Below are 24,941 nucleotides of genomic sequence, written 5' to 3' on the forward strand. Positions count from 1 at the left end.
GTGCCTTCAGGTGTGTATTTGAGTGGTTGCAATTACCCAATGTGTTTTGTATTTTGTCTGTGAATCCCCAAATTGTTCAGACCACTACGAAGAACCATCACGCCACAGCAGCCTTTTATTTCTGTGACACACAGTTTACACAAACACCCATTATAAAAAAAAACCTGTGGTTATAAAAGATAAGGCACTTTCATGTATACTTTCAGTTATCTCCTAAAAGCAGGAAAAGTTGATTTCAATCAATAAGAGACCCTCTGACTGAACTGTGCTTTATTTTAGGTCCCCTTCAGATATGCGATAACATGCTAAATGAAATATAACTCTCCAAATGATGCTATAATTGACTCTTGCACACAGGATGTAGGGAAGAAAAGTATTTAAACTTCAGTTTCACGTGGTTATTGCTTCAAGAACGTAAAATATGATTTTGTGAGTTTGAAAACACATAACATTGTGTGCTAAAATCCTTCAATTCAGAGCCTGGAGACATGCTTACAGCTGAGTTTTACTAAAGACATTGCCCATATTAGGAAAGAGACATGTGTTTGGCTTCACTGATTATGTAATTTTCTGGCCCTCTTTCAATGTGACAAATCAAATACAGTCCACTCCGGAGCTGCAGACATTTCACAACTCAGAAACCACAACCGAAAAAAAATCTGCTTGATTTATTTATGCACTTTGTAAAAGACATGATCCACTTTGTCTGACTTTCATTATCTGTATCATTGTTATATTATATGTAAACAAGGAAAGCTTTCCCCTCATGGACATAGAAGTACTCCTGATAATTTTATCACAGCTGTGGTAATGTAAGCCACAGCTGGCCAAACAACATGCTAACATGTGAAAAGGAGAATCCACGTCTTCATACACTGAACAAAAATATAAACGCAACACTTTTGTTTTTGCTCCTATTCCCCATGGGATGGACGTAGAGATATATAACCATCCCAATATAACCATCCCTCCCAAACAGTGGTCACAAATCAGTCCAAATGTGTGGTAGTGGGCACATCTGCTATATTGAGATAATCCATCCCACCTCACAGGTGTGCCACATCAGGATGCTGATCTGACATCATGAGTAGTGCACAGGTGTACCTCAGACTGCCCACAACAAAAGGCCACCCTGGAATGTGCAGTTTTGTCTCACAGCAAAATGCCACAGATGCCACAAGCAATGAGGGAGTGTGCAATTGGCATGCTGACAGCAGGAATGTCAACCAGATCTGTCGCCCGTGCATTGAATGTTCATTTCTCAACCATAAGCCGTCTCCACAGGTGTTTCAGAGAATATGGCAGCACATCCAACCGGCCTCACAACCGCAGACCTCGTGTAACCACACCAGCCCAGGACCTCCACATCCAGCAGGTTCACCTCGAAGATCGTCTGAGACCAGCCACCCAGACAGCTGCTGGAACAATTGGTTTGCACAACCAAACAATTTCTGCACAAACTGTCAGAAACCGTCTCAGGGACGCTCAACTGCATGCCCGTCGTCCTCATCGGGGTCTTGACCTGACTCCAGCTCGTCGCCGTAGCAGACTTGTGTGGGCAAATGCTCACATTCGATGGCGTCTGGCACGTTGGAGAGGTGTGCGCTTCACGGATGAATCATGGTTCACATTGTTCAGGGCAGATGGCAGCTGAGAATGTCCCAGTTCTTGCATGGCCAGCATACTCACCGGACATGTCACCCATTGAGCATGTTCGGGATGTGCTTGACCGGCGTATACGACAGCGTGTACCAGTTCCCACGAATATCCAACAACCTCGCACAGCCATTGAAGTGGAGTGGACCAACATTCCACAGGCCACAATTGACAATCTGATAGACTCCATGCGACGATGTGTTGCACTGCATGAGGCAAATGGTGGTCACACCAGATACTGACCGGTTCTGGGTCCCCAGACCCCCAATAGCGCAAAAAACTGCACATTCCAGGGTGGCCTTTTGTTGTGGGCAGTCTGAGGTACACCTGTGCACTACTCATGATGTCAGATCAGCATCCTGATGTGGCACACCTGCGAGGTGGGGTGGATTATCTCAATATAGCAGATGTGCCCACTACCACACATTTGGACTGATTTGTGACCACTGTTTGGGAGGGATGGTTATATTGTGTATCTGGAATGAATTTTAGGTCTCTACGTCCATCCCATGGGGAATGGGAGCAGTAACAAAGGTGTTGCGTTTATATTTTTGTTGCGTGTATATAAATTAAAGTTGAAAATAAAATAACTGTACAACAAAATACACAATACACAATATAGAACTATATAAGAATGTATGAAGAAATCTAAATATAAATAAATATATACACAATAACAGCAGCTGTACAAGTATTAACCGGAAATGAAGAATATAGTGACCAGTGTTGTGCAAAACCAAAGTCCAGAAAGTCCAGTGTGTGTGTAAGAACCACATGTGTGGGTCAGTACTGTGTGGTGGTGTGATTGAGAGACCGTATCGCCTGCGGGAAGAAGCTCCTCCTCAGTCTCTCTGTGTTGGTCTTCAGGGAGCGGAATCGCTTTCCTGACCTCAACAGAGAGAACAGTCTGTTGTTGGGATGGCTGAGGTCCTTCACCATCTTCCTGGCCTTGGTCCAGCACCGCCTGCTGTAGATTGAGTGCAGGTCAGGGAGCTCGGAGCGGATGGTGCGCTCAGCTGACCGCACAACCCTCTGTAGAGCTCGTCTGTCCTGCATGGTGCTGTTCCCGAACCAGGTTAAGATGTTTCCCGCCAGGATGCTCTCTATGGTGCACGAGTAAAAGTTCCTGAGCACCTTGGAGGGCAGTTGGAAGTCTCTCAAGCGTCTGAGGTGGTAGAGACGCTGTCGGGCCTTTTTCACCACGGTGTTGATGTGACAGGACCATGACAGGTCCTGCGTGATGTGAACTCCGAGGTATTTGAAGCTGTCCACTCTCTCCACTGGGCACTCGTTGATGACGGGGGTCTGGTAGTTCCTCTCCTGCTTAGTGCTGAAGTCCACTATCAGCTCCTTTGTCTTACTGACGTTTAGAAGGAGGTTGTTCCTCTGGCACCAGTTCTCCAGATTCCTAATCTCCTTCAGGTAGGCCGTCTCGTTGTTATCAGAGATCAGGCCCACCACGACGGTGTCGTCAGCAAACTTGATGATGGTGGTGGAGCTGGTAGTGGCCACACAGTCATATGTGTACAAAGAGTACAGCAGGGGGCTCAGAACACACCCCTGGGGGGCTCCAGTGCTGAGAGTGGTGGAGGCTGAGACATGTCCGCCCATCCTTACTGCCTGTGGTCTGCCAGTTAGGAAGTTGGCGATCCACTGACACATAGATGAGCTGAGTCCCAGATGCTCCAGCTTGGTGGTGAGTGTGGAGGGAATTATGGTGTTAAATGCAGAGCTGTAGTCTATGAAGAGCATTTTAACATAATTCCCCCTTCTAGTGTCCAAGTGAGTGAGTGATGTGTGGAGGAGATGAGAGATGGCATCGTCTGTGGAACGATTTGGACGGTAAGCGAACTGTAGTGGGTCCAGTGTGTCTGGTAGTGAAGAAATGATGAAGTCTCTGACCAGGCGTTCAAAGCACTTCATCACTACTGAGGTGAGGGCTACAGGGCGATAGTCATTGAGAGAAGCAGGGTGGGGTTTCTTCGGGACAGGAACAATGATGGACTCTTTGAAGCATGTGGGGATCACCGACTGAGATAAAGAGATGTTGAATATCTCAGTGAATATCTAATTTGTGCTTTGGACTGTCACCAGATTTCTTCTAGAAGTTTCTTGCCAGTCAGCAACTATCTTGGCAACACCACTTGAGTTTGTGTGTTGCATGCTAACATCCTTATCATATGTGTAATAATAATACTAAAGCGTCATCTTATGCACACACAAAAAACAAATATGGCTCCTTCGTGCAGGGTTTTCTGGTATGTTCATTTATGCTTCCCAATTAAAAAAAAAAAAAGAAAAAAAAAAAAGAAAAAGCAAAGTTCTTGCTTCTCAGCCACTGCGGCCACATCCTCACCGTTTTTTAGGCAGTTATATAAACATACTGTGAGTGAGTCATAAGCTTAAATACAATAGTTGAAGGAACAAAAACTTAATGTTTAAAAATACCAGTCAAATCTGATTAAAGTAAATAAATAATAAGTATACAATGTAGTTTTAAGACTTCTCAATGTTTCGTAACATTAATGTTCTATGAACTCGTGAGTCCAGAAATCTGAATGTCATGAAAAGTATTATTCGTGTATTATTATTTTACAATACAAGGTTGTTTTTTTCCTGATACTTCATGCAAACCACATTTCTCCAGGCCTGTCCTAATCAGCTTACTCAGTATCACTAGATCCAATGCTGCTCCTCCAGCAGAGCATACAAAAGTAGGAGAGACCAGAGATGCCATGGCTTAGTTAGGAGACTGTTTGCTTCAAGGCCACTAGAGGGTGCTGCCATAAAACTACAATAAATGAATTGACCTTTTGACCTGCTCACACTCTTTTATGCAAAACCCTGCTGATGACACACACACACACACACACAGATTCTAGGTCTGACCAACCGTGGGCAAAAAGATGACAGTCAATAAAATTCTAAAATTTTATTTATAAACACAATGAATAGTAGTTAAAAGTCCAGTGTCCCATTTAGGTACAAAGTAAAAACACACAGTCCAAGGCCAGAGCCAGCTATGCCACAAAGCCAGTTGCACTCCACACGTTGTTCACTTCAACAGGGGTAGCAATTGTCCTCTGAGACCCACCACCCTGTAAGTAGAAAGCCTGCACAGAGCGACAAAATAAGACAATTCACTATATAATTCACAGCCCATCCATCCCAAACATATCAGATCATTAGAGGTTTTGTCACATTACATACCTGCACTGAGAGACAAAATAACACAGCAGTGTTTGTAATGTGGGCTATAAGTAGACTAGCATATCAGTGCAATCAATTACACCTGCCTCCAATTAGTCCAGCCCTTTTACAGTCATTGACTGGGTGAGAAAACACGAGCAAATCAACCCAAGAGACAAGCAGGAAGACTCTCTGAAGGCTCCTGTGGCTGCACAGGCAGTCTTACAATTACGAGGTTGGAGAGTTGTTGTTTCAAAATGTTCACACTGATTTCACATGCTCATTAACTCACAACCAGCTGACCATATATATTTCTGCTGCTGAGCTGCTTTTTGATGGAGATTTTCTGAATTTATTTTGCTACCATAAGAGCAGACTCCATGCTGAAAGCATGTGCACTGTCACTTGCAATGAGTGGCACTAATGACGCTAAATTTAATTACAGGTCATGGACAGCCTTCATAAATGCTCATATTACTCACCCACACTGAATTCCAGCACAGGTTCATCTGGGTCCTGACTATTTCCTGCAAAGTAACACAAACGTCATCAGAACATTAAGTCAGAGAAACAACATTTGGAGCTTTTGTACATGATAAATTATACTGCAGTAGTAAAACAAAGTCAAGCAGCAGTACATTTATTAAAATCACCTTCAGCTGTAATATTTAAACTGATTTAGTGTCAATTTAGATTATGTTGAGATTAAAATGAAACTAGTACCCTTGTAATGTCTTTTTAAATTAGAGGTAAATATTTGTATATTTTTTACATAATATAATTATATTTACTGGATTTTCTCTCTATTGTAGTTTAGTATTATAGTTATTACTTGTTTTTTATTGACTTGTCTTGTTTTTACAATGATTTGCTCTGAATGCAGCCTTTAAAGAAAAGACTATCTGTTCAGTAACTATCCATCAGACTGGGTCCATGTTACCAGCCAAATGGGTAATAATTAAAGTAAGTTTTGAATTACGTATATTTGGGTGTTTAGGTGACACTTTTGCAAAAAAAAAAATAATAATTAGGTTTAAAAGAACTAAACATGTATGTATTTAAAAACAATAAGTGTGTTAGAATTACTACAGCAACAGCTTGTAGCTCACTGTACTATTTTTGAGCACAACTTTGGTGCTTTTGCCTCATTTTTAAATCAGTGATCCCAGTAGCACAGTCTAAGCAGAGACCTCAGTGCTTGGCAAACAATCAATAGAATCAATATAATTATTAAAAAGAAACAAAATAAATGCCAACCATATAAAAAAAAAACATAAACTTAAGGAAAAAACTAAACTTGATTTTGTGTCTTTAGGCTATTGTTAACAGCAAGCATGAGGTTAGTGCATATGTATTATTATTGGAAAGATTACTGCAAAGAAAAAAAGGTTGAACCAGGAGGGGGCGATATTGCTCTTCTTACCATGAGTTACATGCAGGCTATTACTTACCATGTCACTCACATTTATTTCACAAAACAGCTGAACCCACTTAATTCGATTTAATTGTATTTATGCAGAGCTGAATCACAACAACAGTCTCCTCGAGGTGGTATAGATTGTAAGGTAGAAAGTCTACAATTAAAAAGAAAAAACCTCAATACAGTGGGAAGGAACAACTCACTTTTAACAGGAAGCACCCTCTGGCAGAACCACGGTCAGGGAGGGGCGGCCCGCTGCGACCCTTTGGGGATGAGGAGACGAAAAAGGGGACAAAAGACACACTGTGGACGAGAGCCAGAGATGAACAAGAACTAATTATTGAATGCAGAGAGGTGTATAAACACATGGTGGGAATCCCCCAGCAGGGTAGTCCCAGGGTAACTAAGGGAGGATTCATGGTCACCTGATTCAGCCCTAGCTATATGCGTTGGCAAAAAGGTAACTTTGAAACTTAATCTTAAAAGTAGAGATAGTGTCCGTCTCCTGCATTCAAACTGGGAGCTGGTTCCACAGAAGGATGATCCCCTTCTACTTCTAAATATCCTAAAAACCACAAGGAAGCCCACAGTCTGAGAGCAAACTATCAAACTACGAGGTCTTTAAAATAAGATGATTATTCAAGACCTCATGTGTGATGGGAAGGATTCTGAATTTGATGCTGGACCCACAAATCATAAAAGAGAAACACTAACTCACACACACCAGAAAGTGCCAAGAATTATAATTATATGTAATTTAGTTTTGCGTTCCTTTATAATGCTTTCAACTATACAAATAAGACACTTCATGGGGGCGCCTGAGCCTTGTAGACACAACAAATACTGAACAAACCTCATGCGCCCTGTTGTTGACAAAACGATAAAAATGAATGTGTACTTCTGTCTTATTTAGGTCATTTTTGTAGTTTTTGTAGACAGACTACTGTAATTTCTCAATAAAATGTCGCTTATTATCGCTCACTCTCAAGAACAAAAACGTGAGTAATTTCCCAGTAGCTCACCATATTTGGGATCTTCTAACATCCACACTTCATGTTTAAACGGTGGTGCGGAGGCGGTGTACCGTCGCAGGCCGGATGTAGCATTCAGCGCGGTGTGCCTTTTTTTCAGTTGCTAAGCAACAGATTTGTCCCGCCCCTTTCGTTATGACGGGGCGGGCCAGTCCTTTGACTGGTGACGTTTCTTTGTAACGTCACCTGACGTTACAAAGAAACGTCAGGTGACGTTACAAAGAAACCTTAAACCGACCTTATATATAGACCTGGCTGTTCAGTTGAAACGCATTCACACAGCGGGACAGCAGCGCTTTAAACGTTCAAACACGGAGTTTAACACAAAACAACATTTTAGACATAAAAAACAAAAAAGTGAAATGGCAAGCTCGAACTGTAACACAATGACAAATGATGAAACAGTTCAGACCAATGGGGATAATTCTACAGTACATGCTTTGGTATCCCTCTTGGATAACTTGTTCAGTAGTTTTTCGAACAAGCAGTTGGAAGCGCTTACCTCAGGCTATCCGGATTGCTTCACCGCTAAGCGGCTTGTAGGTTTTGTAGAGGACGTAATGGACCTGTGTGCACAGTCACTAGCAGTATCACCGCTGAGGTCTTCCCAGAACTCCCCTGTACATGAAAACTGTTCTGTCCACACCACTACTGGCAAAACGGTTTTGTCACGTGTGAAATTTTTGGACGATTCTGCTGAGCAGGAGTTTGATACAGCACAGAATATAGATGCTAACAGCCAAGAAACAGCTAACACAGAAGAAAGCTGTCAAAATGCTGACCAACACAGTGCTGCAAAAGCAGAAAACAATCCAATTCCAGATCCCCAGCAGCAGAAATCCTGTGTTGAACATGAAGCCAGCATCCCACCGTTAACAAACGTAAGTCAAACGGAGTCATATAAAAAGATACAGCATCACAGATCTTCTGTAGACTGTGAGCCACCTGAAAAAACCTTAGACTTTGAAAGATGGTTAGAGACATTAATTCAGGCTGTGCTTTCAAAGCTTGGTAAACTTTTAAAGTGCCCTCATTCTCACCAAAAACGTTTGTTGGATCTACTCTTGGACAAATTCAAGGGGATGGATTTGCATTTAGACCGAAAAGTGCAGAATTATTTTGACTGCATTGCTAATGCGATTTTCACTGATATTTGTGACAAATTACATAAATTGTCACTAATATCATTGGAAATGGGGAGGAGTGGGGAGGAGGATTCAATGAATTTAATGGAACAACCAATATTTAATATCATAACTACTTCAGTATTCCAAGAACACCTGTTGGAAGTAACAGTTACTGATATACTGGAATCATATGAAAAGAAAGAAAGATGCAGACTTTCAGTGGAAATCTTTGTGGAAGGACTGATTTCCCAGGTTTCAAAAAAATCAGGCACAGTCTTCAGCATTGAAAGTGCTGAAGCTATCTCCAACCGGCTTACCATGAAAATCTGGACTGAAATCAGGGCCGGATACGACAAAATCCCACCAGAGAAGTTCAAGAAACTCAGCGAGAGGGTTTTCAAATCCCTCTGTAAAAGATGGAAGCATGCAGCGGTTATGGTGACAATCTTGCAATTAAACTTCCAAGATCTTGATGAAGATATTGTTAAAACTTTCAAAAGAAAGATATTCCCAGAACCAAGTTGCATATCTAAGTGCTTCTCATCGGTGCGTGCATTTTTTGGGAGGTGTAAGGGAAGAAACAAAGTTTCCACTTTATAGTGACATCGTGATATCAACAGCAAAATATTTTCTAAAACTCACTGGACACTTTAAATGAGCTAGTTTTACATTTAGATCAGATCAAGTCATTTTTGAAATCCCCAGGAATGGTCGCGGCAGATGGCCACCCCGCCCTGAGCCTGGTTCTGTCGAAGGTTTCTTCCTCTTAAAAGGGAGTTTTTCCTTCCCACTGTCGCCTCGTGCTTGCTCAGAGGGGTTTGTTCTTTTGGGGTTTTCTTTTTAATACTGTAAGTTGTTACCTTACAGTGTGAAGCACCTTGAAAACACCATTGTTTCCTTTGGTGCTATACAGATTGAAGTGACTTGCACTGATAACATAACTAAGCTGGGACTTTAATTTAACATCAATAAAATTATAAAAATATTACATCTTGATTTCTGCTTGTTTTCATTGTCTGTGACTTAATGAATACAAATGTGTAATTTAACAGATTTTTTCTTTATGTTAGTCTGACCGGTGATTCCACGTTGGCCTTAGGTGTTGGCGCGGATACGCTGCAGCCCCTGAGCCATTAATGGCCCAGCACACTACAGTAAAAACAAAACAACAGCCATCTGTCCAACTAGGAAAGGAAAATAATAAACTGCCTCCTTGGAGGCAACCTGACCGACTGCAATCACTCTCAGGCAGATTGATGAAGATCTGCAAATAACTGTTGTCTAATTTATAAACGCAGACAGATTGCCAACACGTCTGTTCACAATAGAGGACTGTACTTACATGGTTGCAAACTGGTTATCTTGCTTATATGAAAACATTGCTTTGGAGCAATGAAACTCAAACACATTCATTTTTAAAATGCCTCAAAATGAAATTTTGAAATATTTGGCTTTATGCTTTGAAAGTGCTGTTGTGAGTGGGAGTGTGAAATCCTTACTTGATGTGTTCCCTTTGCCTTTACTGTTTTCAGTTTTATCAGTTTTCAGTTTTATTTGTCATATGCAAGTTAGCACAGGGTCAACATTGCAATGAAATGTGTTTGACGAGCAGCAGTCACTCAGCAGCATGGTACAGTAGAAGAAAATATAATAAAATATAATAAAATAAAATAAAAAATAGAAAAATAGTAAAGAGCAAAATATTAGAGAGACGTGGTAAAAGAGAAAAGATGACTAAATATATATATATATGTATCTATAAATATATGTACACTAGTGATTAAATAAGAAAATCTTGAAAAGAAATATGACGGGAGGTCAGATGGGATATTGCACAGGAATGAGCAGCAGAAAATTACAGTATTACTCAGACTTTTAATAGTCATATTGTCAGTTTTGGCCGACGGTCATGGGTCACTTCCACTAAAATAGCACGAGACTGGAGTAAAATGTACTTTATTAATGAGAACACATGGTGATACAGCAAAGAATCCAACCCTTCTGAAAAGCAAATGGCTTCCTGTTATACTCTACCTGATTCAGGTGAGCATCTGGAATAGACCAAGTCTGGGGGTCAGCAAACCAAAGGAAAACAAAACCCTCCCCATAAGGAAACCACTACAATATAACCAACACGATATAACACATCATAGACATATGAAGATTTGTAACAAGTCCTATAAATAACTCCATAACATATAAACTTCAGTCTCTTCTATATACATTAAAACAGCGGTCCCCAACCTTTTTTGCGCCACGGACCGGTTTATGCCCGACAATATTTTCACGGACCGGCCTTTAAGGTGTCACAGATAAATACAACAAAATAAAACTAGTACCGATACCGGAAAAAAAGAAGATTTATTCATAACACACGTGAAAGACCCAGGAAAACAGAGTTAACGATAAAAACGATAACAAAATAACGATAAAAAACGATAAAAACTCTGAAAACCATACATTTCACACCCGAGCCTCATCTCTCGACCAAACGACGGTCCGTGGCCCAGCGGTTGGGGACCGCTGCATTAAAACACCTTAACCACAGTTAGGTTTCAGCCCTCGCTGACTCAGAACAAAGTAAGACAATCAGAGTTCGATTGGTTTTTACTTGTGCAGGGGAAGCCTGGTCGGATTCTCAGAGTTGCAAGCTCTACACCCAAACTCAGACAACTCCAACTCCAGCCTCCACTCGCAGCCTTTTATTGAATGAAAACAGTTACACAACCGCCCATTGTAAACCCCATATGTTGTGGGGTGTCTGTATACGTGACTTCCTGCTTACAAACGTTTTAACCGCATCTCTAGTCATAAAAGGGTCATCTCCCCTCAACCTCGTATATGGCTTAACCTCTCTAACAGTCCACCATTTACATGGTGAGCCCATAAAGGGCAGGAAGTGAACATTCCTTACCAAATAAGGAAACCAGAATCTTACATAGATTGTGCCTGCAGTTGAAAACTATAGCTAGTAACATCCCCAACATCCTACATGTGGGGGAGGAACAGAAAATATCTGAACATACAGTTCAAGACAAGGTCCAAGCACAATAATGACAACTTTTAACAAAATCACTCCAACACACACTCCCCTAGCCTGGCACATTGGTTTTCTCCAGGAGCTCATAAGCAGGTGATTGAGCTGCTTTTACTCTTTACAAAGTGAGTACTGTTAACACTTCTCTTTTTACATATACAACTAATTTAGGTTACAGACAAATGATTAAATGTGAACAGCTCTAACACGGGTTCTTTTCCTGACACAGGTAGGATGGCCAGTCCCCCTGTCTCTTCACCTTTAATGAGTCACTTAAATAACAACCCAAAAAGCCTAATAAAGAATCACAATCAACCAGTGTGTGTTTTTCTTCATTACGGTTTTTAAATACAAATCAGTCAGTCAATTAATAAAAATACAAGTAAGGGTAATGGAACCCCTGGTCTCCATTACACACATAAATACCATAAAGACACTAAGTCGTAGAGCTCTGAACTCCTTGCTTCTATGATATTTACACTTCTTCTTGGCCTTCTCCTTCACTCTGAGTCACTCCAGGATAAACGCATCAGCTCAGACATACAATAATTAAAATATGTGTAGGTGACCGTTTGGCAGAAGACGATGTCGAGGCGGTACTGCAGTGACACGTCCGTGGCTATCGTCGGGGCGGTGTCCTGCATCAGAAGGAAGTCAATAGACTTCTTGGCTTTGTTGCTCATCATGGCGCTGTAGTCCGTGGGCGTGGCCTGCAAAAAGTGTAAATAAACCATCAGAGACCAAACACAAATATGCCTTCCAACCACTAGTTTAGACAACATCTTGCAAAGAGTGTGTATTTCAGAGTGCAGTTGTTTTTAAATTTGACAGAAACAGAAATAAAGACGGAAGAGAAGGACAACAGGGAAAGCAGAAGCACCGACACACTGAAATCTTTTAGGGTCAAGCTCCAGAACTAGCCACAAATCCTGCTGGAAAGAACCTAAAAATACTTAAAAATAATTGCAGAGATCGAATGGAGCCGTTAACTCAAAAGCCTGGTGTCAGGCATGTTCTTTAATAAATAAGAAACGAGCTGATATGTTACAGACCCCAGTCTTTACGTAAAGAAAAAGCTGACATTTAGAGCGGTCTCGCAGCAGATTTTAAAACAGTGACACTGATTTGTGGGGTTTTTGGGCACAAATTTGAACCTTTTTGTTTTATCCATGTCCTTGAACACAGCTCGTGACTTGGGCGCTTTCATATGTACCGATTCATTTAGGTTTGTGCACTGAGGCCAGATTTAGGTATTAAAAACGAGTCAGTCATAACACTTCTTACATTAGTTAAAAAGCTGAGCTTACACTAAACCAACATTTAAATTTCCCCTTGTGGGACTAATAAAGGTATATCATATCATATCATATCATATCATATCATATCATATCATTACTAAAGTATTGCTGCAACATTGTAAAGACAAAGATGACACACAGACCAGACATAAAACACTGAACACTTTTTAAAGACGAGTCATTTAAGAGTATTTTCTCATAGAATAAAGTCGGCTGATATGGTGAAGGAAAAATCTGCTCACGAATCCTCCAACTTCTTAAAAGTAAGGAGTGACCTGAGCTGGAAATCAACATGAGAGGGATGACTCAAGAAGAAGAAGAAGCAACAAGAAAAGAAAAACAGAGTTCAGAGTGTAGTTAAGATATCAAGCTGTATCCACAATGTGTGCCAAGAAACTAAGCTTGTCTGTTGTCATGCTAAAGAAATAAAAAATCTGGAATCAGAAAACAGCCAATAACTGCTGATCAACTCACCCACTCCTCTTCGTGCCAGTCCACGTGCAGTGACGACTGGCTGTTGTGACCGCTGTACTTTGCTCTCAGCGTATCCTGGTCATTGCGGAGCACTACTTGTTCAGACTCAGCGGAAGGAGAAGCTTTGGTTGCGATGTACTCGTACTGCGTTCAGGGCCTAAATAGCTGAAGCTAGCAGCTTGCAGCCGCACACTGCCACCAGCTGACGGGTCTGAAAGGAAGAGGGTATGAATGAAATATGAAGCGTCCCCACGTAACGTCAAACACTTTTAGTACCTTGTCAACCAGACTGGCGAGCGTCCACTCCAGTCCGCTGGCCGATTGGTCTTTGGCAGCTTGAGACAGCCTCTCTGCGTAATAGCTGACCTGAGTCTTCAGCGTGTTGACGTAGGCGATGATCTCTTTGGCTCGGACAGTGTCCTGGGGTATGTGGATGATGACTGAGCTGGAGAGGGCACTACTGCAGGGAACAAAGACACACCGACACATCTGTATCCGAGCTGGGACTGAGGACACTCACCAGCCACTTTATTAGGTACATGTGTTCAAAAGCTTGTGGCAGCAATTTAGTGCATTTAGTCAAATAAAGACAATAGAGTGGCCTGCAGGTGTATATTTTTGTAATGTTTCTGTCTTATGCCTGAAATATGCTTCAGCAGGAAATATACGCTGTAACTGGAAACAACAGCATGATGGACCGGTTTAGTGTTAAGAGGTGTTACATCTGAAGTTAGAACGTAAATTTCCTGCAGAAATCTAAATCAAGCTTCAGAGGTACTGTTCCAAAAATATAGGGAGGGACGTTACCCACCAGATGTAAAAACAAACACTGTCTGCATGCACATGCCTGCTCTCAATGAGCCTAATCGTGGCTGCAAGTCACCGGGCCGTTTAACCTGCAGTTAATTGCAAAGGTAAGAAGTACATGGAAATACTGTTAAATGCTGTTGCTGAGGACGTGAATTTAAATTGTTACTCAATGCTGATACTTTATGTAGCTTTCTTACAGTATTTTCCAGATTCCGGTAATAAACAGAGTCAGATTTAGGGAGACTAGTCTTCTTCTTCTGGCATTTAAGGCTGAACGGGGAGTTGTGGTATAAAAACGTATAGTTTTGTAAAGTTGGCACAGTTGCTCAAATTAGCCAAGCATGATCGACCTTTTTAATCCCCAACCTGCTGGCAGAAATGTCCACCTATTAAAAAACACATATCTCTCTTCAGAACTATGACGCCTAAATAAAAAAACCTTAGTTTATATGGTGAAAAATTATTTGAGAGAATCTTGAAGAGCTGCTGCTCCTCCACATCGAAAGGAGCCAGATGAGGTGGTTCGGGCAACTGACAAGGATGCCCCCTGGATACCTCCTGGGCGAGGTTTTCCGGGCAGACCCAGGACACGCTGGAGAGATTATATCTCTCGGCTGGCCTGGGAACGCCTTGGTGTTCCCCCGGATAAGCTGGAGGAGGTGGCTGGGGAGAGAGAGGTCTGGGCTTCTCTGCTTGGGCTGCTGCCCCCGCGACCCGGCTCCGGATAAAGTGGAAGAAAATGGATGGATGAATGAATCTTGAAAATGAACAAGTCTTCCAGTACAGAGTAAAATGTGAGAGTGAAAATATTGCGTGTACTTAAAACCCCTGGAGGGTCTTGGGTCGATTTGTGGCTATTTTCAAATTTTGATTACATGCCATTTGCACAGTGTTGAATGGACTATAGCCAAATTCTCCAAAAAAAAAGTTTGATATGATTTTATTTCAAAATTCAAGTCTGACTTCCTTCAATTAGCTTCAGTGGCTAAGCTACAGACAAACTTACACTATTGTGCTTAGTGGTCGATTTGTGCCCCATTGAAACCCATTATAAACGCTATTTTTCACTGCAAATTAATTACGGTCAAAGGGATCGTTGATGTTTAGCGTTCATTTTCATTTTGCAGGACGGGCCTTAGAGTTGTAATTTTTTTATTTGTCCACCGGGTGGCGCCCTTGCTCCACATTTGACCCCGGGCTGGAAAACAGCGGGCTGCTTAGATAGACCTGCGGGAAATGAAGCCTCATTTCCGGCGTGCAGCAGCGGCTTCGCCCGCTGATCGGGCGGGACAATTTTTTGGTCCCTAGGACCGTGAGAGGGTGCTTTTTTTTTTTTTTTTTTAGTCAACAGGAAATGACGTATTTGTTGTCACGTGGTATCGGGCGTGTGTGCTGGAAAAACGGGTCCCCGGTGATCGTGCCCCGGTAACAATGGCGTGTCCAGCGGGGTGGCCTGGGGGGGCACAGGCCACCCCCCAAACCAGACTGGCCACCCCAGGTGCCACCCCAAAGGCAAAACAATAAAATTCAATCAAATATCAAATGTCCGATTATGTTTTCACGGTGACGCTCAGATATCCGAGTGTAAGTGAATGCAGCATCGCTTCTGCGCTATGCGCATCACGTTAGCAAAGGTAGGAGAGCCAAGCGCGAAAGATGGCACTGCAGGAAACAATTTTTCGGTGAAAGAAAATGAGGACAGAATAAATGTCCCGGTAAGTAATATCAAGTTTGTTGAGTTTAGTAAACTTCGGTGAAATTAGAATACCAAGGAAAAAAATAACACTTAAAGAATTAATGCAGCTGTGGAATATTTCAGACAGTATGCTACTGAGGGCAGCTAACATAAGAGTTATGCGTTATAAGATATAATCTAAGTCGTAACATTGCTGTATGGAGCTGCAGATTTGGTTGCAGGTTAACATAGCTGGACTGGCCATCGGGCATACCGGGCATATCCCCAGTGACTTATTTTTTATTTTTTTTGTAATGGCATGAACAATGAGAGGTGGTGGATTGGCCAGATGCAGGTCGATGTGTAGAAATAACTCCGTTGTTTGGTGGTGGCTATGACGGGGCTTCCACAGAGGCAACAGGTGGATGAGGGAAGGGGAGGCAGGAGGAGAGACCCGAAGCAGCCACCAGTCCGAGTGTCAGGTGAACTGAACTTCAGGTAAGAAGTTATGACCTGCAGTCTATCTGGGTCAGATATAAACCAAGTTTAGGTGGAGTTTATTTTCATGTTGCTGACTTTTTACTGTCAGTTGCAATAACTCATACTGCGTTCTAGCCAGTTTGACGGAGTTTTTATACAGCTGGGTGGGTGCTATGATGTTACTGATAGTGAACTTTATTTTATTCATAAGGTTAGTAGAGTTGCCAACGGCTCCTTAAAAAAATGGAATGGTCCCTCATTCAGAGAAAATATTACACGTTTCGTATTGAGCTGAGAAGAGACGCAGTTTGTCCCGGACTTTAGCTAGAATGGAAAAAAGACACAAAGCTGGATTTATTCTGTCTTTATGCTGCACAGCTGCCTCTTCTCTCATTCTCTCCCCCTCCCTCTCCTGTTGCTACTTCAATCATGAAACTGATCAATGATCAGCTGATCGGCTTTTCTCTCTTGTTTATCGCCCACTTTGCGCCAGAAAGAGGAAACCAGCAGATGTTGCGCTAAACAACAGCAGCACGTTTAAGCTTGATCGGCTGTTGTTAGAATGTATTTAATATTAATTTCTAGTATCAGCTGATGTTTGCTGGAGCCACAGCTGTAAAGCTGCTGGTCATGATGTCTGTTTAGATATGTGGTGAGAGGGAAACATGAAGATGAAACCAGGAGATGTCCTTACTGAACCATCAGAGCTGAACAGGTGATGGAGAAACAGGTTTACCTTTTAGGTGACATGAATGAGTTGAAGGGAAGTTATGAACTGTTTCTGAGAGACAAATAACACCAGGATCCTTTTTTATGTAGCAGACAGCTGGTAACTGTGCAGGGGCGGGTCTAGCAAAGTTTTGCCAGGGGGCCAGGTAGGGCATTAACAGGGAAAGGTGGGCACAAAGAAATACTTTTCTTTCTTATTCTCATTTAAAATACCTAGTTTTTATTAAATAATTATCTAAATCTTACAACCAAAGTTTTTATCTGACGTAAAATGTATAGAAATCATACATATACCAACAAGACTGTACATCACTGTCACAACAGGGTTTGTTTTCAGTCAAAGTCTTTATGGCTTTACTACCTGGTGGGTCGGTCTGTAGTAAAAATGCCCAATTTTTTTGTCCCAGTCCAGCCCTGCAGGTTAATACTGGCAGTGTCACCATGCCAGCTGACTGTATTTTATCATCAGCCAGTGTTGTTCTTTATCAATATTACCAAAGTTTACGATAAGGCAGCATAGAAAGTATTTACTTGCTTTCAGGTTTCATTCAAATGTTAGTCTTTTCAGTTGTTTCCCCACTTTTTTCCTGTTTCAAAATCAAACACCAGTTTGTGAGAAGATTATCTTCTTTTTTTAACAGGCAGATAAAGTTTTGCATTGGCATTGGCTAATTTGTCAATTGTTTGTTACAAATGTTCGTATTTTAATTTTCAAAAATGTTTTTGCCCAAAACATATGTGCACTATATGTCAGTAAAAATACTATGCAAATATTGTTGTCCTTGACTGCTGAGTAAACACTGACAAAGCACTGATTGTATCTCTTGTACTTTATCAACGCAGTATCTAAAAACTTTGCACCGTAGTGGTTAAAATCTCATTCTAATAAGAGTTAAAAGTGCATTTGGTTATTAGGTTTATAGGATTATTGAATTATGGTTAAGGGTTGGTAGAATTTTTTTTTAAAACATTATCTGCCAATTAAATCTGCCACCCTTCTCCAAATCTGTGCCCCTACCTGGCCCCCCCAACAAAAATTTTCTAGACACGCCACTGTACACAGATGGTCTGAATTTGTGAAGCGAGTGGTATCGCATTTATCGAAGTCGGCTCCTCGTTGTTTTTTCTAAGCCACGATTAGGCTCATTGAGAGCAGGCATGTGCATGCAGACAGTGTTTGTTTTTACATCTGGTGGGTAACGTCCCTCCCTATATTTTTGGAACAGTACCTCTGAAGCTTGATTTAGATTTCTGCAGGAAATTTACGTTCTAACTTCAGATGTAACACCTCTTAACACTAAACCGGTCCATCATGCTGTTGTTTCCAGTTACAGCGTATATTTCCTGCTGAAGCATATTTCAGGCATAAGACAGAAACATTACAAAAATATACACCTGCAGGCCACTCTATTGTCTTTATTTGACTAAATGCACTAAATTGCTGCCACAAGCTTTTGAACACATGTACCTAATAAAGTGGCTGGTGAGTGTCCTCAGTCCCAGCTCGGATACAGATGTGTCGGTGTGTCTTTGTTCCCTGCAGTAGTGCCCTCTCCAGCTCAGTCATCATCCACATACCCCAGGACACTGTCCGAGCCAAAGAGATCATCGCCTACGTCAACACGCTGAAGACTCAGGTCAGCTATTACGCAGAGAGGCTGTCTCAAGCTGCCAAAGACCAATCGGCCAGCGGACTGGAGTGGACGCTCGCCAGTCTGGTTGACAAGGTACTAAAAGTGTTTGACGTTACGTGGGGACGCTTCATATTTCATTCATACCCTCTTCCTTTCAGACCCGTCAGCTGGTGGCAGTGTGCGGCTGCAAGCTGCTAGCTTCAGCTATTTAGGCCCTGAACGCAGTACGAGTACATCGCAACCAAAGCTTCTCCTTCCGCTGAGTCTGAACAAGTAGTGCTCCGCAATGACCAGGATACGCTGAGAGCAAAGTACAGCGGTCACAACAGCCAGTCGTCACTGCACGTGGACTGGCACGAAGAGGAGTGGGTGAGTTGATCAGCAGTTATTGGCTGTTTTCTGATTCCAGATTTTTTATTTCTTTAGCATGACAACAGACAAGCTTAGTTTCTTGGCACACATTGTGGATACAGCTTGATATCTTAACTACACTCTGAACTCTGTTTGTCTTTTCTTGTTGCTTCTTCTTCTTCTTGAGTCATCCCTCTCATGTTGATTTCCAGCTCAGGTCACTCCTTACTTTTAAGAAGTTGGAGGATTCGTGAGCAGATTTTTCCTTCACCATATCAGCCGACTTTATTCTATGAGAAAATACTCTTAAATGACTCGTCTTTAAAAAGTGTTCAGTGTTTTATGTCTGGTCTGTGTGTCATCTTTGTCTTTACAATGTTGCAGCAATACTTTAGTAATGATATGATATGATATGATATGATATGATATACCTTTATTAGTCCCACAAGGGGAAATTTAAATGTTGGTTTAGTGTAAGCTCAGCTTTTTAACTAATGTAAGAAGTGTTATGACTGACTCGTTTTTAATACCTAAATCTGGCCTCAGTGCACAAACCTAAATGAATCGGTACATATGAAAGCGCCCAAGTCACGAGCTGTGTTCAAGGACATGGATAAAACAAAAAGGTTCAAATTTGTGCCCAAAAACCCCACAAATCAGTGTCACTGTTTTAAAATCTGCTGCGAGACCGCTCTAAATGTCAGCTTTTTCTTTACGTAAAGACTGGGGTCTGTAACATATCAGCTCGTTTCTTATTTATTAAAGAACATGCCTGACACCAGGCTTTTGAGTTAACGGCTCCATTCGATCTCTGCAAGTATTTTTAAGTATTTTTAGGTTCTTTCCAGCAGGATTTGTGGCTAGTTCTGGAGCTTGACCCTAAAAGATTTCAGTGTGTCGGTGCTTCTGCTTTCCCTGTTGTCCTTCTCTTCCGTCTTTATTTCTGTTTCTGTCAAATTTAAAAACAACTGCACTCTGAAATACACACTCTTTGCAAGATGTTGTCTAAACTAGTGGTTGGAAGGCATATTTGTGTTTGGTCTCTGATGGTTTATTTACACTTTTTGCAGGCCACGCCCACGGACTACAGCGCCATGATGAGCAACAAAGCCAAGAAGTCTATTGACTTCCTTCTGATGCAGGACACCGCCCCGACGATAGCCACGGACGTGTCACTGCAGTACCGCCTCGACATCGTCTTCTGCCAAACGGTCACCTACACATATTTTAATTATTGTATGTCTGAGCTGATGCGTTTATCCTGGAGTGACTCAGAGTGAAGGAGAAGGCCAAGAAGAAGTGTAAATATCATAGAAGCAAGGAGTTCAGAGCTCTACGACTTAGTGTCTTTATGGTATTTATGTGTGTAATGGAGACCAGGGGTTCCATTACCCTTACTTGTATTTTTATTAATTGACTGACTGATTTGTATTTAAAAACCGTAATGAAGAAAAACACACACTGGTTGATTGTGATTCTTTATTAGGCTTTTTGGGTTGTTATTTAAGTGACTCGTTAAAGGTGAAGAGACAGGGGGACTGGCCATCCTACCTGTGTCAGGAAAAGAACCCGTGTTAGAGCTGTTCACATTTAATCATTTGTCTGTAACCTAAATTAGTTGTATATGTAAAAAGAGAAGTGTTAACAGTACTCACTTTGTAAAGAGTAAAAGCAGCTCAATCACCTGCTTATGAGCTCCTGGAGAAAACCAATGTGCCAGGCTAGGGGAGTGTGTGTTGGAGTGATTTTGTTAAAAGTTGTCATTATTGTGCTTGGACCTTGTCTTGAACTGTATGTTCAGATATTTTCTGTTCCTCCCCCACATGTAGGATGTTGGGGATGTTACTAGCTATAGTTTTCAACTGCAGGCACAATCTATGTAAGATTCTGGTTTCCTTATTTGGTAAGGAGTGTTCACTTCCTGCCCTTTATGGGCTCACCATGTAAATGGTGGACTGTTAGAGAGGTTAAGCCATATACGAGGTTGAGGGGAGATGACCCTTTTATGACTAGAGATGCGGTTAAAACGTTTGTAAGCAGGAAGTCACGTATACAGACACACATACACTCTCTCTCACTCACACACACACACACACACACACACACACACACACACACACACACACACACACACACACACACACACACACACAGTGCCTTAGCTTTTACCACACAACATATGGGGTTTACAATGGGCGGTTGTGTAACTGTTTTCATTCAATAAAAGGCTGCGAGTGGAGGCTGGAGTTGGAGTTGTCTGAGTTTGGGTGTAGAGCTTGCAACTCTGAGAATCCGACCAGGCTTCCCCTGCACAAGTAAAAACCAATCGAACTCTGATTGTCTTACTTTGTTCTGAGTCAGCGAGGGCTGAAACCTAACTGTGTGGTTAAGGTGTTTTAATGCAGCGGTCCCCAACCGCTGGGCCACGGACCGTTGTTTGGTCGAGAGATGAGGCTCGGGTGTGAAATGTATGGTTTTCAGAGTTTTTATCGTTTTTTATCGTTATTTTGTTATCGTTTTTATCGTTAACTCTGTTTTCCTGGGTCTTTCGCGTGTGTTATGAATAAATCTTCTTTTTTTCCGGTATCGGTACTAGTTTTATTTTGTTGTATTTATCTGTGACACCTTAAAGGCCGGTCCGTGAAAATATTGTCGGGCATAAACCGGTCCGTGGCGCAAAAAAGGTTGGGGACCGCTGTTTTAATGTATATAGAAGAGACTGAAGTTTATATGTTATGGAGTTATTTATAGGACTTGTTACAAATCTTCATATGTCTATGATGTGTTATATCAGCCCGTTCTCACTCCCGAGGCGTAACATGTCGACGTTTTGTCACGTCCCGCGGCGTTCCTGAGGAACGTGAAAGGAGACCTTCGGCGTTCTTATGGTACGCGGCGGGCTATGGCTGGAATCCAGTTCAATGACGCTCCCGCGGTAATAGACGTTCCAGCCCTGTATTCCAGCCCTAAACCTAACCTTATCCCTAGCCCTGACCATAACCTTATTCCTGACCTTAACCAGGACTTTAATGATGTTAAATAGCGTGTTTCTAAGCGATTTGAAGAAAAAGAGCAAACATGTGTAGATTCAGTCCAGACAGTTCTCATATTTCCTCTTTTTTCCGAGGTCGTCATTTAGGAACGTGGTGGGTAGCCGAAAACGTAATATGGTGACGATTTGTCACCTAGCGTAAAATGTTACGCTTTGGGAGTGAGAACGTGTTGGTTATATTGTAGTGGTTTTCTTATGGGGAGGGTTTTGTTTCCCTTTGGTTTGCTGACCCCCAGACTTGGTCTATTCCAGATGCTCACCTGAATCAGGTAGAGTATAACAGGAAGCCATTTGCTTTTCAGAAGGGTTGGATTCTTTGCTGTATCACCATGTGTTCTCATTAATAAAGTACATTTTACTCCAGTCTCGTGCTATTTTAGTGGAAGTGACCCATGACCGTCGGCCACAACTGACAATATGACTATTAAAAGTCTGAGTAATACTGTAATTTTCTGCTGCTCATTCCTGTGCAATATCCCATCTGACCTCCCGTCATATTTCTTTTCAAGATTTTCTTATTTAATCACTAGTGTACATATATTTATAGATACATATATATATATATTTAGTCATCTTTTCTCTTTTACCACGTCTTTCAAATATTTTGCTCTTTACTATTTTTCTATTTTTTATTTTATTTTATTATATTTTATTATATTTTCTTCTACTGTACCATGCTGCTGAGTGACTGCTGCTCGTCAAACACATTTCATTGCAATGTTGACCCTGTGCTAACTTGCATATGACAAATAAAACTGAAAACTGATAAAACTGAAAACAGTAAAGGCAAAGGGAACACATCAAGTAAGGATTTCACACTCCCACTCACAACGGCACTTTCAAAGCATAAAGCCAAATGCTTCAAAATTTCATTTTGAAGCATTTTAAAAATGAATGTGTTTGAGTTTCATTGCTCCAAAGCAATGTTTTCATATAAGCAAGATAACAACCAGTTTGCAACCATGTAAGTACAGTCCTCTATTGTGAACAGACGTGTTGGCAATCTGTCTGCGTTTATAAATTAGACAACAGTTATTTGCAGATCTTCATCAATCTGCCTGAGAGTGATTGCAGTCGGTCTGAGTTGGACTGCAACTGTTTTGAGTCAGGTTGCCTCCAAGGAGGCAGTTTATTATTTTCCTTTCCTAGTTGGACAGATGGCTGTTGTTTTGTTTTTACTGTAGTGTGCTGGGCCATTAATGGCTCAGGGGCTGCAGCGTATCTGCGCCAACACCTAAGGCCAACGTGGAATCACCGGTCAGACTAACATAAAGAAAGAATCTGTTAAATTACACATTTGTATTCATTAAGTCACAGACAATGAAAACAAGCAGAAATCAAGATGTAATATTTTTATAATTTTATTGATGTTAAATTAAAGTCCCAGCTTAGTTATGTTATCAGTGCAAGTCACTTCAATCTGTATAGCACCAAAGGAAACAATGGTGTTTTCAAGGTGCTTCACACTGTAAGGTAACAACTTACAGTATTAAAAAGAAAACCCCAAAAGAACAAACCCCTCTGAGCAAGCACGAGGCGACAGTGGGAAGGAAAAACTCCCTTTTAAGAGGAAGAAACCTTCGACAGAACCAGGCTCAGGGCGGGGTGGCCATCTGCCGCGACCATTCCTGGGGATTTCAAAAATGACTTGATCTGATCTAAATGTAAAACTAGCTCATTTAAAGTGTCCAGTGAGTTTTAGAAAATATTTTGCTGTTGATATCACGATGTCACTATAAAGTGGAAACTTTGTTTCTTCCCTTACACCTCCCAAAAAATGCCCGCACCGATGAGAAGCACTTAGATATGCAACTTGGTTCTGGGAATATCTTTCTTTTGAAAGTTTTAACAATATCTTCATCAAGATTTTGGAAGTTTAATTGCCAGAATGTCACCAAAGATGCATGCTTCCATCTTTTACAGAGGGATTTGAAAACCCTCTCGCTGAGTTTCTTGAACTTCTCTGGTGGGATTTTGTCGTATCTGGCCCTGATTTCAGTCCAGATTTTCATGGTAAGCCGGTTGGAGATAGCTTCAGCACTTTCAATGCTGAAGACTGTGCCTGATTTTTTTGAAACCTGGGAAATCAGTCCTTCCACAAAGATTTCCACTGAAAGTCTGCATCTTTCTTTCTTTTCATATGATTCCAGTATATCAGTAACTGTTACTGCCAACAGGTGTTCTTGGAATACTGAAGTAGTTATGATATTAAATATTGGTTGTTCCATTAAATTCATTGAATCCTCCTCCCCACTCCTCCCCATTTCCAATGATATTAGTGACAATTTATGTAATTTGTCACAAATATCAGTGAAAATCGCATTAGCAATGCAGTCAAAATAATTCTGCACTTTTCGGTCTAAATGCAAATCCATCCCCTTGAATTTGTCCAAGAGTAGATCCAACAAACGTTTTTGGTGAGAATGAGGGCACTTTAAAAGTTTACCAAGCTTTGAAAGCACAGCCTGAATTAATGTCTCTAACCATCTTTCAAAGTCTAAGGTTTTTTCAGGTGGCTCACAGTCTACAGAAGATCTGTGATGCTGTATCTTTTTATATGACTCCGTTTGACTTACGTTTGTTAACGGTGGGATGCTGGCTTCATGTTCAACACAGGATTTCTGCTGCTGGGGATCTGGAATTGGATTGTTTTCTGGTTTTGCAGCACTGTGTTGGTCAGCATTTTGACAGCTTTCTTCTGTGTTAGCTGTTTCTTGGCTGTTAGCATCTATATTCTGTGCTGTATCAAACTCCTGCTCAGCAGAATCGTCCAAAAATTTCACACGTGACAAAACCGTTTTGCCAGTAGTGGTGTGGACAGAACAGTTTTCATGTACAGGGGAGTTCTGGGAAGACCTCAGTGGTGATACTGCTAGTGACTGTGCACACAGGTCCATTACGTCCTCTACAAAACCTACAAGCCGCTTAGCGGTGAAGCAATCCGGATAGCCTGAGATAAGCTCTCCCCACTGCTTGAT

The 24,941-nt window shown here is 41.5% G+C and overlaps 2 protein-coding genes across 2 annotated transcripts; one reads left to right on the forward strand and one right to left on the reverse strand.

Moving 5' to 3' along the window:
- Positions 1-11,750: 11,750 nt before the first annotated feature.
- LOC146617472 (inositol polyphosphate-4-phosphatase type I A-like) lies at positions 11,751-13,753 on the reverse strand. Its single transcript, XM_085372203.1, has 3 exons — positions 13,509-13,753; positions 13,233-13,443; positions 11,751-12,170 (listed from the first exon to the last, which is right to left on the reverse strand). Exons 1-2 carry the CDS (start codon positions 13,719-13,721, stop codon positions 13,390-13,392), a joined length of 267 nt encoding a protein of 88 aa, XP_085228329.1. The 5' UTR covers positions 13,722-13,753; the 3' UTR covers positions 11,751-12,170; positions 13,233-13,389.
- A 1,613-nt stretch (positions 13,754-15,366) lies between these two features.
- Positions 15,367-20,808, forward strand: LOC146617473 (inositol polyphosphate-4-phosphatase type I A-like). The gene is made up of 5 exons (XM_085372204.1): positions 15,367-15,757; positions 16,130-16,215; positions 18,470-18,653; positions 18,719-18,929; positions 19,982-20,808. The coding sequence occupies exons 1-4, from the start codon at positions 15,635-15,637 to the stop codon at positions 18,770-18,772; spliced, it is 447 nt and encodes a 148-aa protein (XP_085228330.1). The 5' UTR covers positions 15,367-15,634; the 3' UTR covers positions 18,773-18,929; positions 19,982-20,808.
- The last annotated feature ends 4,133 nt before the right edge of the window (positions 20,809-24,941 follow it).

Source organism: Diplotaxodon limnothrissa, linkage group LG15, assembly GCF_057381915.1.
Source record: "Diplotaxodon limnothrissa isolate DT_005_m linkage group LG15, D_limnothrissa_male_GT1.1, whole genome shotgun sequence".
Taxonomy (NCBI): domain Eukaryota; kingdom Metazoa; phylum Chordata; class Actinopteri; order Cichliformes; family Cichlidae; genus Diplotaxodon; species Diplotaxodon limnothrissa.